Consider the following 17643-nt stretch of genomic DNA (forward strand, 5'->3'; position numbering starts at 1 on the left):
CTAATGGATGTGTGGCACACATACTGCTGGAGGAAACACTCATGGTTGTGTTTTCTTCTTGGCTATAGAATGTCTTTATATTTATAAGCTTTGAAATTATTTGAATTACTCTGGAAATTATGATTTTCAAAGGAAGGGGCCTAAAATTGCAAACAGATGCAACAACAAGGAAACAAACCAAATTTTGGTTGCAATATGTGCTTAGAGGTGCATATTTTTGTATGTCATGTTTTTTTTATTGTAAATACTGATTCTAATTATCAATTTTATTTTATTATTATTTTTTTGGATTGTTTAAAGATAACAAAATATTGATCCTTAAAATATTTATTTTTTACAGATCTGTACAGTATCCTGTATGTTAGTTTCTTAATGTTTAATTTTTTAGTTATGTAAGATAAATAACAGTAGAACTGGTTTATTTATCACTTTGATGTAAATTGGTTTGTCTTAAACATTGCTTTTACTATCATAATAGATGATAAATTGATTGAAATATATTGAAAAATATATATTTTGACATGATTAGAAAAATGAGGGCCATCCAAAATCTTGAATATGAGTGAATAGATGGTAATATTAAACACAATTTAAAATTCCAGGCTTGATTTATTATGCCAGTTTAATTGCATCAAATTGATGATTTATACCCAGTGAGTCAAGACACAATGTCTTTTAAAATGGCTAATGAGGTCATTATATTGCACGTTCATTTCTGAAATATTTTGGCTAATATGTAAATGCTCAATGTAGTATTCTCAGTCCCGTTTAATACATTTGACCATACTTGCCAGATTTCCCTCCACAGAAAATGCAAAAAGTACACAAAAGCTGTGATGTGATACTCACAAACACTTACACAGTATATATATATATATATATGTATATATATATGTAGCAGTCTATATGAATGAATGAATAATTGATATAGTTGTATATATGTATATGTATGTGTGTGTATATATATATGTATATACAGTATATACTGTACGTGTGTGTGTGTGTGTGTGTGTGATTTTAACATGAAAACAAATGTTCTTTGGTTCATTATATTAAAAAAAGCTTTGTGTTTATTTTAGTAACTTCCTGTCAGTCTACACTTGTTCCGTATATGCCATTTGCAGTGCCCTTCGGACTGAGTGGATGCACTTCCTGCAATTTAAAAAGATGACCGGATATGAGATGTTTTCTTTGGCAGGACACTGCCGGGGGAACGGATTCAAACATATCTGTGTAAGTTTACCCATAATGCCACACACATACTATCATCTTTGTTGCAAAAACATACTAAGTTGCATTGAAAAATGTGTGAGGTGTGTGCTTAAAATATGGCTACCAAACAAATGCAAATTGCATTTCAGTCAGCTCATCCACATGTACACACTCGCTCTATGCACACACATTTAAGTGAGTAACAATAATTGGAGGCCGCATGGTCGCCTTGGAATATAAATCCCATTTCCCATCAGCCTCTGCTCTGACCTCTGACCTCCACTCTGATATGGTGTTCAAGAAAATGTATATGTGTGAGTGCGTGTGTGCGAGTATCTCTTGGTCGATAGCTACAGGATCTCTGGTCTTCTACACTACATTATTCTCACATCTGTCCATTAGCAGGACCACAGAGAGTAAATCTCCTCACCTACACACAGACAGAGAGGTGGGATATAACTGTAAGATCACCGTGGAATAAAACTTACCATGCATGTCACGGGGCTGTCAGGTAGCGTTGCCATGGAGATCACCAGCGGGTGTCTTTATTATGTGCCGGCATCATGTTTGTCAGGCTCTTGCATGCATGTGTGTTGGCATGTTCACTCACTCATGCACAAATAGACATGTGAGCATGCAGTGCTTTCTATTTTAAGACACAAGCTCAGACTGTTTTCCACACAGGACAAGCAAACCTCTCGCTTTTATTTATTACTTCATATTCCTTCAGAACAAATGTATAATTTTAAATCCGTCTCGCATTTTATTTCATTCTCTTTCCATTTGCTGTGGGAATACTTCAGGGCAGTTTTGTTTATTAGAGCTAATGGCTGAATATTAGGAGCTTCCCTCTTTCAAAATGTATTCTGCTCCGAGCTATAGAGTGTGTGAAGTCAACCTAAACTCAAATGAATATCATTAAATCGGTCTTAGCTCTGTGAAACAACAACAACAACAAAAATATGAAAAAAAAATGAAAAAGCATTGCTTATTCATCAGCCATTATCTAGATCATACTGATGTTTACTGGTGGAACCGCGAGGAAACATGCAATATTAACAGATAATATGAAGCATCAAAATATCATAAACCCACCTGGTCCGGATTGCATAGAATAGAATACATTAAGAAATTGTATGCAAATGACTCCTAAGTGCAGAATTTCATCAACCACTATCTATATTCTACTGATTTTTGCTGGTGGAACAGAGCAGAAACATGCAGTATTAACATAACCTAAACCATCCAAATATCATAAATCAACCTGGTCCTGAGAATAGAACAGAACAGAACAGAACAGAATAGAATAGAATACATTAATAAAATGTATGCAAATGACTATTAAGTGCAGAATTCATCAGCCATCATCTGTTGTACTGATTTTTGTTGGTGGACCCAAGAAGAAACATGCGATATTTACAGATAATCTAAAGCACCAACATATCCCACCTGGTTTGGTGTAGAGTAGAGTAGAGTAGAGTAGAGTAGAATAAGGAAATATAATGTATGCAGCTGTATGCAAATGCATAATAAGCGCAGAATTTCATCAGCCATGATCTAGATTGTACTGATTTTTGCCCCTTGGAAACATGCAATATTAACAGATAATCTAAAGCAGTATAGAATACTCAAAGGAAATATAATGTTTAATAAGTGCAAAATTTACATATTAAAAAAGGAATGCACATATATGGAATAATGGAAAGTTGTCCTGCAGCGTGACGTGATCTGTTTTAAACAATTTTAAACAGTGTTTTTCTAATTCATTTTTAATTATGCATGCAGTGTTTATGTCCTCGTGTTAATTGAGAACCTACATGAAATATTTGTACTTTTAAAAATTAATTTGTCACACCACAGGATTATTTAAATTGAGCTAGTGAAGGCAGGGAGGCGATTAAAAATGGTGGTGGGGGGGGGGGTTACAGAATCTACAATTTATCTACACTTTGTCTTATACATTCTTTATACTTTAAATCTTAAAAGATAAATAAATAATAAACTAAACAAATGCTTAGATAATGTTATGTCAGATACAATTTGCATTATCCAATTGGCTATGAGTACAAGCCACAATGCAGAAGAGAAAATCATTTTATTTTCACCAATATTATATGATGATTACTTTTTATCTCTTTTTTTCTGTATTGTTATCATCTTTTTATTTCATCTATGCATTTGGCAAATGACGTTAACCGAAGCAGCTTGCAGTGCGCTCAGTCTTTGTGTTACTTTCCCTAAGAAAACCCATTACTTTGGTTTTCTTTCTACATTTCAAGATACAGGTTTATAAATTCGATGTGTTTGAATTTGACTTTATAATAGAGACCTTAAACATAAAACAGGACACTGGACATGGCAATTATTATCATACAGTACATGTTCATGATTCCAAATCCCTGTATTCCTTCAAATGTATTTTTTGGTTTATGACTAGCTCTCTTTGTCCTGTATTAGACTGTGCTGAATCAGAAGCTTTGATCTTTTAGTCTGTCTGTGTGTCTGGGAGAGCACTGTAGATTTACACCGGCCTGAGGTTAGGACCAAAGCAATGAGCATATAGCTACTTAAGTGCATACACTGAAAGTGTGTATGGAATCCATGTTTCATATATCCATGACCTTCTCAAAAACTTCTAATCAAGAATCTTACATCAAGGTTTTGTGTCACACGGTATTATTATTCATGCAGGCATAAGAAAAGGAATGAAGGGAAAATAATATTACTTGTATCACAAGGAAACACCCAAAATAAACTTAAAGAGGGTATGCACTTGCACACTTCATCTGAAATACACAGGCAGAAATACAAAAATGATAGTGTCCCTGGAGGGCAAATTACATGGTGTTTGAGTGTGTGTGTCTGTGAGATGCTGCAAAATGAAATTCCGCCTATAGGGAGTCAGACACGCGCTCCAAGTGAATAGAGGAGAACAAAGGATTACGCTCTCCCCTGATTCCTCTTGTTCTGATTTGTTTTTTGCATTTTTTTCTTTGTCCATTTCTCCTTTTGCTGCGTCTCTCAAAAACACAGAGAAATGAGCACATAAACACAAACACATACTGCTATAACAAAAAGTCACAAATAATGTATAATGACATTTTCTGTCCTCTCTCTCTCTCTGTCACTGCAGGCTGTGGTAGTGTGGTGTGATTCAGCTGCTGTCCTGCTGATGCTGCACTTACTGTCAAACAGTGACCTCCAGAGGACAGTTATAAAACTGCAGCCTGTGTCTGCACTGCTGCTGCAAATTCATTATTTGAGGGATGAGCATTAAACTAATGCCCTGTGACTGCCATGATAAGTATGCAGAATGTTTTTATGCCCTAGAACACAAACTATAGATGTTTTCTCCATCCCTCCCATAGACATGCTATATGAGGTCGCATCATCAGCTGCACTGAAATCCAAAGAATGACCTTCGTGATTGAAAACTTAAAAAAAAAAAAAAAAACATGGAAAAAACATAAGTAAATGTTTACAATGTTAGAATAAGAAAAGCTTTTACATTATGTGACAACAAGTTTGATCAAATTTGTAATTATTGTAGATTCAATTTGCTTTATCATTAAATTGATACATTTTAAGAAACATAAAACCAAGTCTATTTGAGTATAATAACAAGATACCTAATATAATTAATTCAGCGTATGATTAAATAAAATACTATATTAATAATGAAAAAATGGCAAAATAATGATTACTGTTATATTAGTATTATTAGTATTATTTTTGCAGCCTATTTAAGCAGTCATATTATCTTTATTATTATATTATATAATAAAGCTTGTGTAGACTGCAAAATGATAATAATAACAATAATAATAATAAGAGCAAGAAAAAGAGGTTTATAAGAGACAGATGCACAGACTGTGCATGAAAACATGCATAACAATAATAATAATTATTATTATTATTGTTATTATTATTATGCTATCTGTTCCAGCAGTTATATTATTATCATTATTGTTATATAATATGTATTCAAGCTTGTGTAAACGCCAAACAGTAATAATAGTAATAGTAATAATAATAGTAATTATTATTATTATTATTATGCAGTCTGTTTAAGCAGTTCTATTATTATTATTATTATTATTATTATTATTATTACACAAGCTTTTAGATATACAAAATCCTCTGTTTTCCTCTTTTCCAGATCTGTCACTTTAAAGCCTCATCTAATATGACTCTCTCTCTCTCTCTCTCTCTCTGTCACCTTTTCTCTCTTTTCCCCTTCGTGCGTCCTTCCTGAAAGGCAGCAGTAATGTGATTTCAGTAATGTCATTTGTCTGCGTGTGTGCGTGTGTGTCAGTGTGCGGACAGTGAGGAGGAACCTGTTCCAGGCTGGATGATTTATGATGTTCGTTCCACCATTTTTCTAAAACACGTTTCTCTTCATTTACTTTTAATCTTCAGAGCGATTAGTTCTACCTGCCACCTGCTATACAGCGTCTGAGCGGAGCATTAATGAGAGAACCAGAGAAAGCGGCTTAAGAGAGACAGATGCACAGACATACATTTACTACACACGAAAACATGCAGAATAGAACAGGTAGAAAACAAAGAGCAAACAGTACATAGGACATTTGATTTTGTCCAAGATTTTGGGTTGAGGCCATCAGCGTTGGAAAAAGATGGTCACCTCATATGACTCTGAATGAGCATTCACTCAAATCAGAGGTCAGACTCGAAGCAGCCAATTGAAATCACTCCCTGCATTTCCATGGCAACACGCTCCATATATGACTCCACTTACACGCCTTGATAGCTTTATTTCCTTTACTCGTCTTTTTATTTCCTTCAATTCCTTCCACTCACTCTGTTTTTCCTGCAAAGCCTGTTGTTTGACAACCAAGCATTTTCATTTGAATAAATTAAACTGAAACGTTATGAGGAGGAACCTGTTCCAGGCTGGATGATTTATGATGTTCGTTCCACCGTTTTTCTAAAACATGTTTCTCTTCATTTATTTGTAATCTTCAGAGCGATTAGTTCTACCTGCCACCTGCTATACAGCGTCTGAGCGGAGCATTAATGAGAGAGCCAGAGAAAGCGGCTTAAGAGAGACAGATGCACAGACATACATTTACTCCACACGAAAACATGCAGAATAGAACAGGTAGAAAACAAAGAGCAAACAGTACATAGTACATTTGATTTTGTCCAAGATTTTGGGTTGAGGCCATCAGCGTTGGAAAAAGATGGTCACCTCATATGTCTCTGAATGAGCATTCACTCAAATCAGAGGTCAGACTCAAAGCAGCCAATTGAAATCACTCCCTGCATTTCCATGGCAACAGGCTCCATATATGACTCCACTTACACGCCTTGATAGCTTTATTTCCTTTACTCGTCTTTTTATTTCCTTCAATTCCTTCCACTCACTCTGTTTTTCCTGCAAAGCCTGTTGTTTGACAACCAAGCATTTTCATTTGAATAAATTAAACTGAAACGTTATGTTTTATGTCAGTTCATATAAAACATGCTTTATAAAATACAGATTGTGTCAAAGTAGCTTTACAGTAATAAACAGGAGAGTGACAGTTAGCATTGCAAAATTCTTAAATTATTAAACAAATTCAATTTCAGCTATAAAGCAGTTCTACAGAAGACAATAGTGTCATTATTCAGCTCAATTCAGTTCAAGTTTTGTTTTTATCTATAGTGTCAGTGCAGGCAAATCGATATTATTACTGAATATTAATTGTCTTTTTAAAAATGTATTTAAAGGTTCTGCATTGCAATGTAGTTGCTGGAGCTAAATACAATTAATTCTAAATGTTCTTTAATATATATTTATATATATATATATATATATATATACACACACACACACACACACATGCTGTAAAAAGTGTTGTGAATAAGATTATTTGAGTAGATTTTACGAGAAAATACTATTTCAGCCTTTCTACTTCAAAATTTCACGTTTAATTCAACTTGTTTCAGTAGTTAACTGCTGTTTCTTTGTAATTTAATAGCGATTTCTAAATGAAAATGTATGTATATAATGAAATCATATATACTGTATTATTTATTCATAAAATTCTGATTTTTAACAGCTTTATATTTCAAATAATATTAATGTTTTTCACATTTCTGCTCATAAATCCTCCAAAAAATGGTCCCCATTTGCTTCTGATGCTAAATTGTAACCCTGATTTTATCTTATTATTTGTTTAATTAAGTAATTAATTAATTTTAATTTGAGGGACCTGTGACATGTATTTTGTGGTAATCAACATCTGTCTATGCCACAAATGCTGTCAAACTTGTGTTTAACCTGGAATATTCTTTTAATAGCATTTAAAAATAGCAACCACATGGCAATGTTCTAAAACCCACTCACCTTAACAACTGCATAGCAACACCCTGGCAACCACCCACAACACCCTTGCATTATGGCAGCGAGTGTTACATTTACAGTAGTGACCACTCATATTTTCTTCGGAAAATGTAAAAATCTAGTTTATTTATGCTTTTATGTAACATTTAGAGTGTTTTTTGTGCCCAATGAAGTGGTTAACTGCTTTCGGGCCACTCTCAGTCTCTTTCTCTGTAATCGCCCTTCACTCAGCGGCCGCTGAGCTTTAAATAAAGAGCTGATCAGATCATATGATGAGGTCAGTGGGACAGAGTGGAGGGAGGTGGGGCTCGTCTGTATTGATCTGCTGTCTGTTAGACTTGTTCTGCCGTCTAAACATTATTGATTACACTGTCCTCAAACACAGGCTCCCTGTTCAATTTTCATTTTAAAGCTATTTGTTCCTCTTTAGAAAGACTTTAGTCCACTTGTAAGTCAATACACATGAAAGAAAAAGATAGTAACACATTGTTTTACATCATGTGCTGTGTACACGTGTCTCTGTGTGTGAGTATATCTATGTCTGAGCTTCAAAGAGAGTCAATGGATACGTTTTAAAAAGCATGTAAGCCACTAAGCCATTTAATTTTTACTACTTAATTATTGAACCAGTAAAATATACCATCTATTTAATAGAAATAAAAATTATATATATATATATATGTGTAAGTAAGTTATTGTTTTTTAGCATGTGTTTGACAGTGTTAAACGACAGTGTCGTTTGATTTGTATTATTTGTATTTGTTATTTATTTTAATTTGAGTTAAATTATGTCTGAATTTATTATGTCTGTATAGGTCTTTTATTAAGTTTTAGTTTTATTTAATTTGAGTTATTTTAATACTTCAACAAACTAAATGGAAATGAAATAATATATATATTGAATTTATAAATGTGTATGTATGTATATATATATATATATGTGTGTGTGTGTGTGTGTGGCTGTACATACACATATATGTAGTTTTTTTTTTTTTGGTGTTTGGCTTTAGTGTTATGTTAGAATCATTATTATACACTTATACCTTTTGTTCTTTAGACTAAATAAATAAAATAAATAAATATATATGTGTGTGTGTGTGTGTGTGTGTGAAATAATTCTTATATTCATTTTAATATTATTGCCTCTGTGGCTAACAACATTTTAGATGGTATTATTACAGTAGGTCGCATTAGACTGTCAAGCTCTGCTGGTACAATCACTTAACTGCCCTTTTCTCCGAAAAATTAAAAATATCAAAGCTAAAAAGCTCTGAAATTGCAAGCAAGGCAAGCAATAAAAATAAATAAATAAATTTCAACAAGTAATATTCTTAATCATATATTTTATTTGTTAGATATATACATAAAGTTACAGGTCTATTTTAAAAGTATATATGAAATTATACATGCATGTCATGTAGGTAGGCCCTATAAATAAATTTAGAAAATAAAATGTATTATAATTAATTAATTATCATTATTATATTAAAAATATATATTTTCAAATACAGGGATGAAATGTGAAAGCTATTATTGGCAAATAAATGGATGAATACCCAAATGTAAGCTTTTAAAATAATATTTTTAAAACCTACTTAAGTCAAGGGGCATCGTGTATCTGTATAGCAGGAGAGAGAAACTTGCAGAGAAAATGGTTTTGAAATGTCTGTTTCTCTCCCTAAATGCTCCTGATTGATTGGCTCTCATATATTTAGATTAACACGTGCCACACTAAGGGGGAGGAGCATCTGCAGTATGCTCGACCAGGATTGGTCAGACAGCTCATTCAGCACCGCCCCTCTAAAGTCACTGGAGACGCTGTTACATAGTCCTCATGCTTCTGATAGTAAAGTTTATGTAGTTAACGTAAGTAATCAATCCATCATTATATCCATTTTCGATAATGAAACATACGGATGTGATATAAACACAAGTAAAGCGGTACTGACGATGTTACAGTCGGTTATGAAAGCCCCTCAGCAGCTGCTTGTGTAACCTCTCAACTCATTCGTTTTGTAACGCGGCTCGCGGATGCATTGTATCTGTCAGTTTATGTTTAATTTCTATATTTACTGCGTTGAAAAGTGACGGATTTCCTCCAAGAAAATGTCTGTAAGCAGAGATATGAAGTCCGTGGCTCAGGTCCGTGAACTGCTGAGAGAGCCTAATATAATAATATATATAATGATATATATATATATAAAATAAAATATAGCAGCAAATCTGAATGATTTCTGAAGGATCATGGAGGAGCCTATATGATGCTGAAAATTCAGCTTTGCATCACGGGAATAAATTGTATTTTAAAATATATTCAAATAGAAAACACACACACACACACACACACACACACAGATGTATCTATATATATCTCTCTCTGTGTGTGTGTGAGAAACAAAAGAGGTATTCAGATTAAACTGCATGTTGTGTTGTGCAGTATGTTAAAACATATTTTGTATGTTGCTTTTTCAGGATGAAGCAGATGAATTAGAGTTGGCCTTAACACAGTCTCTTTATGAAACCAAACTTACCAAACCAGATCATCAGCCTTACAAAAGCTATGCCGACTTGACTACAGTCAGATGTATCTATATATCTCTCTCTCTCTGTGTGTGTGAGAAACAAAAGAGGTATTCAGATTAAACTGCATGTTGTGTTGTGCAGTATGTTAAAACATATTTTGTATGTTGCTTTTTCAGGATGAAGCAGATGAATTAGAGTTGGCCTTAACACAGTCTCTTTATGAAACCAAACTTACCAAACCAGATCATCAGCCTTACAAAAGCTATGCCGACTTGACTACAGTAACTTCAGGTGTTGATCAGTCAAACGTCAATGATGGAGCTGTAGTAGCAGAGAACCAGGCTGTTGCAAAATGGACACTAAATACTGAAGTACATAACACCACATGTGCCATTAAAAACACAAATAAAGACAATGACGATCTCAAGGTCACAAAGTCAACAAGGTCACAAAAGCGTCGTCCGCGTAAGAAGCCGCATTTGTTGAAGAACCCATCGGGACCACGACCTGTTCTGCTCTGGTTCAGAAGGGACCTCCGCATGTGGGATAACCCTGCTCTTATTGGCTGCCTGGAGCTTGGTGCACCTGTCATTCCTGTCTTCCTGTGGAATGCGGTGGAGGAGGAGGGTCCAGGGGTTACCGTGGCAAGCGGTGGGGCGTCTAAATACTGGCTGCATCAGGCACTAGTGAGTCTGAACCGCTCTCTGGAGCAGCGTAGAAGCCACTTGGTGACGCTGAAGGCAGAGGCCTCATCTTTGACAGCTCTGCAAGGGTTAATCGCTGCGACGGGGGCAGCGTCGGTTGTGGCAACAGCCCTGTATGAGCCGTGGCTGAAGGAAAGAGATGACAGCGTGTGGGAGAAACTGGAGAAACAAGGTGTTAAGTGCCATATCTACCACTCCTACTGCCTTAGAGACCCCTACACAGTCAGCACACGGGGCGTTGGACTACGAGGTGGGTAATGCAGTGCAGGCCAGGGCTGATGGGGTGGAAATTTGGGGATTAATTTTTTGCACTTGATTGGTGATTGTTTATACATTTTTAAATTCTTATTTAAAAAGTAATACACTTTTTTTTAATGTAATTTGTACATTAACAATGCTCTGAAATGTTGTGTTTAATTATGCAGATGATGCATTTCTGAATTGTTATGTTTAAATATGCAAATGAGACATTGTCTAATTAAATATGCACCAATTTGCATACATTTCCAGAACAGAAACCTGAATATTGGATCAAGCAGAGAGGGTTTTGGATATCTTTTTTCATCATTCCACAAATCAGAAAATAATGTCTGGGGCAATTAAACGTCCACTATAATAACTGCACAGCAAGACACTAAAGAATACCTTGGCAACCATATAGCAGTGCCCTGACAGCCACTTAATACACCCTAGCATGATGCATGGGCAAACAACTTCTGCATGGGCAAACACCACCACAAACTTCTAAAATGCTAATTTCTTAAAGGTTTCTATATTATTTGCAGGTATCGGCTCTGTCTCTCACTTCATGAGTTGTTGCCAGCAGAATCCTGGCAGTGGACTGACCTCTCCGCTGGATGCCCCCGCTGCCCTGCCTGCTCCCTCAGCATGGCCGCAGGGATGCCCACTTGTTGATCTGGGACTGGCACGAATGCCACGCAGGAAAGATGGCACAGAGGTGAAATATTCAAACTAACACACAACAGTTGTGTTCATCTTATTTCTGTCATACAAGTCAGTGTGATTTTATTATCACTGAGATACTATTATAGTTTTTATTAATATTTTGAATCAATTGTATTTATAAAAAAAACAAAAAAATCATTTTGATTTTAGTCAAATCTTTAGCAAGTGTTTTTGCCATTTTTAGTAGTTTTAGTTTTTTTTTATATGTGTCTATATAGGGTTTTAAAAGTTTTATTTAAGTTTTAGTTATTTTAAAACATTAAACTAAATTACAATTGGGAAATGTTGCTTTGGCAACTAGCTGAAATAAAAAAATATATATTTTATTTTATTTCAGTTAATATTTATTTTAATTCAATCAAAAATGTTTTAGTTAATTATAATAAATAATTAATATTTTAATTTTGAGGTACTTATTGTTGCAATTTATGAAACTAACAATTTTGGGGATTTATGTTAATAATCTTAGGTAATTCATTTTGCTATTTTTATTAAGTTTTTATGCTTATTATTATGATTGTTATTATTACTATGTTTATATTGTTCATGTTTTAAAATAAATAATTTATATTGATTTTTAAATGTGTATCACATTTGTCATATAAAAAAATCCTTTGGATAATAATTTGAATTTACTATGATTCATTAATTTTATTATTATCTACATATCAGAAAGATCTCTCTTTATGTAACTTAAGGTGCCATTCACACAGAGTGTATTTTTCAGTTGCAGGCAGTGGAATTAAAAATTTTTTTTTTTAAAAACTCAAGGTCTTGAGACACATTTTTAAAAGTTGAACTTATTTGAACGTGAGCACTGCGTTTTGCCCCTGTGTCATGTGCAAGGCACCGCAAAAGATGCAAGGTTGTAATCACAGCAGTCAAAGACTACCTTCTAGCAAGTTTATGTAAAAAAGCAATGGAAAAGTAGTGCAGTTGGATCCAAGTTGCCATTTTGCATGATTAAAGTGCTTTTGTGATGTGATATTGACAGATTGATTGGGCTGTGAACATTCGGAAATCATGGGACTTCAGTGAGGAAGGAGCTCAGGCTCATCTTGAGGCCTTCCTGCGAGATGGTAAGACATATTTCCAGGGCACGTGTTTTAATATAGCAGCATTACAAGCCAATCCATCATTTTGCGCTCATCAGTTGACTTCATTGTAGGTGTGTACCGTTATGAGAAGGAGTCAAGTCGTGCGGTTGAGCCCAACACCAGCTCTCTATCTCCATATCTGCACTTTGGGCAGCTGAGTGCATGCAGCCTATTACGGGATGCCCGTGGAGCTCGCTGCAGATCTCCCAAATTCCAGCGCAAACTGGCCTGGAGGGACCTGGCGTACTGGCAGCTGTGCCTTTTCCCAGACCTGCCCTGGGAGTCCCTCAGACCACCGTACAAGGCAAGATTCATATTTATAATGCCGCCCTGCATCATGTTTGCTGACTGAAATCTAATACAGGTTTCTTACCAATTTTGGGGTGCTGATACCAAAAATACTGCCTGTTTTGCTCTAGCGCGTCACACTTTCTCACAAAATATGATGCGTTTTGTAGCATTTTTGCTTTTGACAACCATTTGTAAGAAGTCTTGTATTATCCCTTAATCAGCAGAAAAACTGCCACAAGGATTCCTGTCTTCCTTTGAGCCAAGTTATAACTATTTGTTCAATTCTTAGCCAATTTTCACATTTATGAATGATTCTGAAGACATCATTTTATGCCTGATCATAATTTCCACTTTTTCCACTCCTTTGAAGATTGTTAATGAAATTATACGATAAGCGCACTTATCAAAATATAGATGCATTAAAAACCGATGAAAATGGAAAGTTTTTTATTGATATTTTTGAACTCAGCATCATCAAAATAGGTAATACTAGGCCTTTTTTTTATTAGCTGATTTATTTTTTTTTTTCAAGATGCAGGGCTGTGTTATTCCCGCCTAATATGCTTTTATGGAAAGTACAAAATCATTTAGGCAATATAATTTATTGCAGTCAGAATGGGATATTGGTTTCAAACCGTGTGACTTGTTGAGGAGAGAAGTGATATTACTTGATCAGATCTATAATTTTTGCCTGTCGGATAATAAAACGGGTGAAAAAATCCCTTAGATAAGCTATGGAGAGACCATCATAGAGTTGATAGTTTGGGTTACTCTTTTTATTTAGGCCAATAAGCAACCTCATAGAACCCCCTAGCAACCACATGTTAATGCCCAAGCAACCACCAACAACATCCTAGCATTTAGGTGGCATCAGAAAATGTATATATTTAGTTATGTGATTATTGTTATCCATGAGCAGGCTTTGCGCTGGAGTTCAGACCGTGTCCATCTGAAGGCATGGCAGCGTGGATACACAGGATACCCACTGGTAGATGCGGCAATGAGACAGCTGTGGCAAACTGGCTGGATGAACAACTACATGAGACACGTGGTTGCCTCCTTCTTCATCGCTTATCTGCATATTGCCTGGCAGGAAGGATACAGCTGGTTTCAGGTGAGACATGCAAAAGACACTAAATCCTTATTCTTCTAATGATTTAGTGATTTTTTTTTCTTGCAATTGCAAGTTTGTAGAAATGGAAAGTTTTTTATTGATATTTTTGAACTCAGCATCATCAAAATAGGTAATACTAGGCCTTTTTTTTTTATTAGCTGATTTATTTATTTTTTTCAAGATGCAGGGCTGTGTTATTCCCGCCTAATATGCTTTTATGGAAAGTACAAAATCATTTAGGCAATATAATTTATTGCAGTCAGAATGGGATATTGGTTTCAAACCGTGTGACTTGTTGAGGAGAGAAGTGATATTACTTGATCAGATCTATAATTTTTGCCTGTCGGATAATAAAACGGGTGAAAAAATCCCTTAGACAAGCTATGGAGAGACCCATACCATCATAGAGTTGATGGTTTGGGTTACTCTTTTTATTTAGGCCAATAAGCAACCTCATAGAACCCCCTAGCAACCGCATGTTAATGCCCAAGCAACCACCAACAACATCCTAGCATCCATGTGGCATCAGAAAATGTATATATTTAGTTACGTGATTATTGTTATCCATGAGCAGGCTTTGCGCTGGAGTTCAGACCGTGTCCATCTGAAGGCATGGCAGCGTGGATACACAGGATACCCACTGGTAGATGCGGCAATGAGACAGCTGTGGCAAACTGGCTGGATGAACAACTACATGAGACACGTGGTTGCCTCCTTCTTCATCGCTTATCTGCATATTGCCTGGCAGGAAGGATACAGCTGGTTTCAGGTGAGACATGCAAAAGACACTAAATCCTTATTCTTCTAATGATTTAGTGATTTTTTTTTCTTGCAATTGCAAGTTTGTATCTTACATTTCTGACTTTTTCTTAATTGCAAGTTAATATCTTGCAGTTGCATTTATTAATTCTGAGAAAAGTCACAATTGTGAGATGTGAACTCGAATTCTTGGGGGAAAAAAGTCAAAACTGTGAGATGTCAACTCGGAATTCTGAGAGAAAAAAAATCACAATTGCAAGATGTGAACTTTTAATTCTGAGAAAAGAAGTCAAAATTGCAAGAAAAAATGTCAGAATTGTGAGATAAAAAGTCATAATCTTTTTTTTTATATTTTTATTTCTTGGCCAAAATAAGCTTCCATAACAATGTGATGCTACAGCTAATGCAAAACCCCTAGCCATATTATAAATCTTTTGTGCATAACTCATGTTTTATTGAGGAGAGGTGTCATATTTTTCCAGTCAAAACTGTGAGATGTCAACTCGGAATTCTGAGAGAAAAAAAATCACAATTGCAAGATGTGAACTTTTAATTCTGAGAAAGGAAGTCAAAATTGCAAGAAAAAATGTCAGAATTGTGAGATAAAAAGTCGTAATCTTTTTTTTTATTATAAGCTTCCATAACAATGTGATGCTACAGCTAATGCAAAACCCCTAGCCATATTATAAATCTTCTGTGCATAACTCATGTTTTATTGAGGAGAGGTGTCATATTTTTCCACATTAAATAATCCAGCATGTTAATGCCCAAGCAACCACCAACAACATCCTAGCATCCATGTGGCATCAGAAAATGTATATATTTAGTTACGTGATTATTGTTATCCATGAGCAGGCTTTGCGCTGGAGTTCAGACCGTGTCCATCTGAAGGCATGGCAGCGTGGATACACAGGATACCCATGCCATGATGTGGCAGAATGGAGGAATGTGTGGACTGGATCACTGGAACTTCGTCATGCACCCTGTTGATGCAGCGCTGACCTGTGACCCCTATGGCACCTATGTGCGGCAGTGGTGTCCTGAACTGAAGGCACTTCCTAATGACCTTATCCATAAGCCCTGGAAGTGCCCAGCGTCAATGCTGCGTAGAGCAGGTCTGTTGTACTATATAATCTGTTCACGATTATCACAGTTATTCATAATGCTTTGTTTAGTGTTTTATATATATATATATATATATAGTGGTCAAATAGCTGAAAATGCACAGTAATCCATCAATAATGCTGATTGTAGAAAACACAAATGCCTTCAATCTGGTCAATTTCCAATTTAGGGCTGGGCAGTATACAGCAAAAATAACTTTATCGTGAAATAAAATTACTCATATCGCAATATAGGATTTTGGTTATATTGTCCACCAGTATTCCCAATAATATCAAGTCCCATACATTTTCTTTTCCTAGCGGGACACTAGGTTAAATCACATTTATACTAAATCATATATATACTATCTATTCTCACTTTCTGTTCACAGGTGTGGTTTTAGGTGGCAACTACCCAGAGCGGATTGTTGTTGACCTTGAGGAGCGACGTGCACAGTCTCTACAGGATGTTGCGTCGGTGAGAAGGCGCTTTAGGGAGTTTGTTGACCAGCGATCAGGCTGTGACCTGGTACCTGTTCCTGCAAGGCTGGTGCAGGAAGCTCTGGGCAGTATGGAGGATGTTGTGAGTCGTGAAGGAACCGGGTTTCTCCTCCCAGTCATCACCCTCATGGAGTTTAAACACCAGTCAGAGGATCCAGACAGGCAAGATAACCCGTACAGCGCTGTGCTGAAGGGCTACGTCAGCCGCAAACGGGACGAAACCATTGCCTTCCTAAATGAGAGAGACTTCACAGCCAGCGTGATGTGTGAGAACGCGCAGCGTAGAGAGGTTAGAGAGGGACTGGTGTCTTCTGGAGGGTCTGCCTCAACCCATAGTCTCATGCGGCAGGGCCAGACGTACCCCAACCAGAGACCCTTACAGCAAAGTGCCTGGAGGTGTCGCTGTTCCCCACAGATAACAGACTGGCATGTTAGGGCTGGAATACACTACACAACTTTAAGCCGACACCAGTCAGCAGATTTTCAGTTGATTTCACACATATTCATGTAGTGTATTATGAGCACAGACTCAAGATTTTTTTAGCTTCAGACTTTGATTAAATCTAGTCTGAAGATATCAAACATGTTTGATATTGACTTTTTAAAACTTTAGTAAATAATTCAATACAAATGGCCTATTTAGATGGACTATTATTATAGCTCATGTGTTTATATAGTGAATCATTACTTCTCTAAGTTATCAGACTTAAGGTTTTTACCTGGTAGATATGACGATGGAAAAACATCTTATTCTTTTATTACATCTAGAGATCAGAAAAACAGACTTTTGACATAATTTTGACTTGTAAGCAACTATATTAGGAAGCAAGTATGGTCCGTTTTGATTTCATGTTGACTATATAAATGCAGCATGAGCAATTTTCTTATCCTGTACAAACACATCCATCATGGTATTGAAAACTGTTTGATAAAATTTAACATATTTATGACTTAAGGTTTGTTTTCTTTATAGGCGTTTTATAAAACAATACTACTAAAAATAATTCATTTGCAGACATTGGGC

At 35.7% G+C, this 17643-nt stretch overlaps 1 protein-coding gene across 1 annotated transcript; it reads left to right on the forward strand.

Annotated features, from left to right (window-relative positions):
* Positions 1-1167: 1167 nt before the first annotated feature.
* Positions 1168-17110, forward strand: LOC107736082 (deoxyribodipyrimidine photo-lyase-like). The gene is given in 10 exon segments (XM_016547589.1): positions 1168-1233; positions 10034-10138; positions 10261-11038; positions 11574-11746; positions 12749-12833; positions 12923-13155; positions 14062-14256; positions 15929-16130; positions 16511-16901; positions 16903-17110. Coding segments are annotated over 10 exon segments (2364 nt in total). The 3' UTR covers positions 17039-17110.
* Positions 17111-17643: the final 533 nt, after the last annotated feature.

This window comes from Sinocyclocheilus rhinocerous, unplaced genomic scaffold (genome assembly GCF_001515625.1).
Source record: "Sinocyclocheilus rhinocerous isolate Xijiao unplaced genomic scaffold, SAMN03320098_v1.1 scaffold942, whole genome shotgun sequence".
NCBI classification, from domain to species: Eukaryota; Metazoa; Chordata; class Actinopteri; order Cypriniformes; family Cyprinidae; genus Sinocyclocheilus; species Sinocyclocheilus rhinocerous.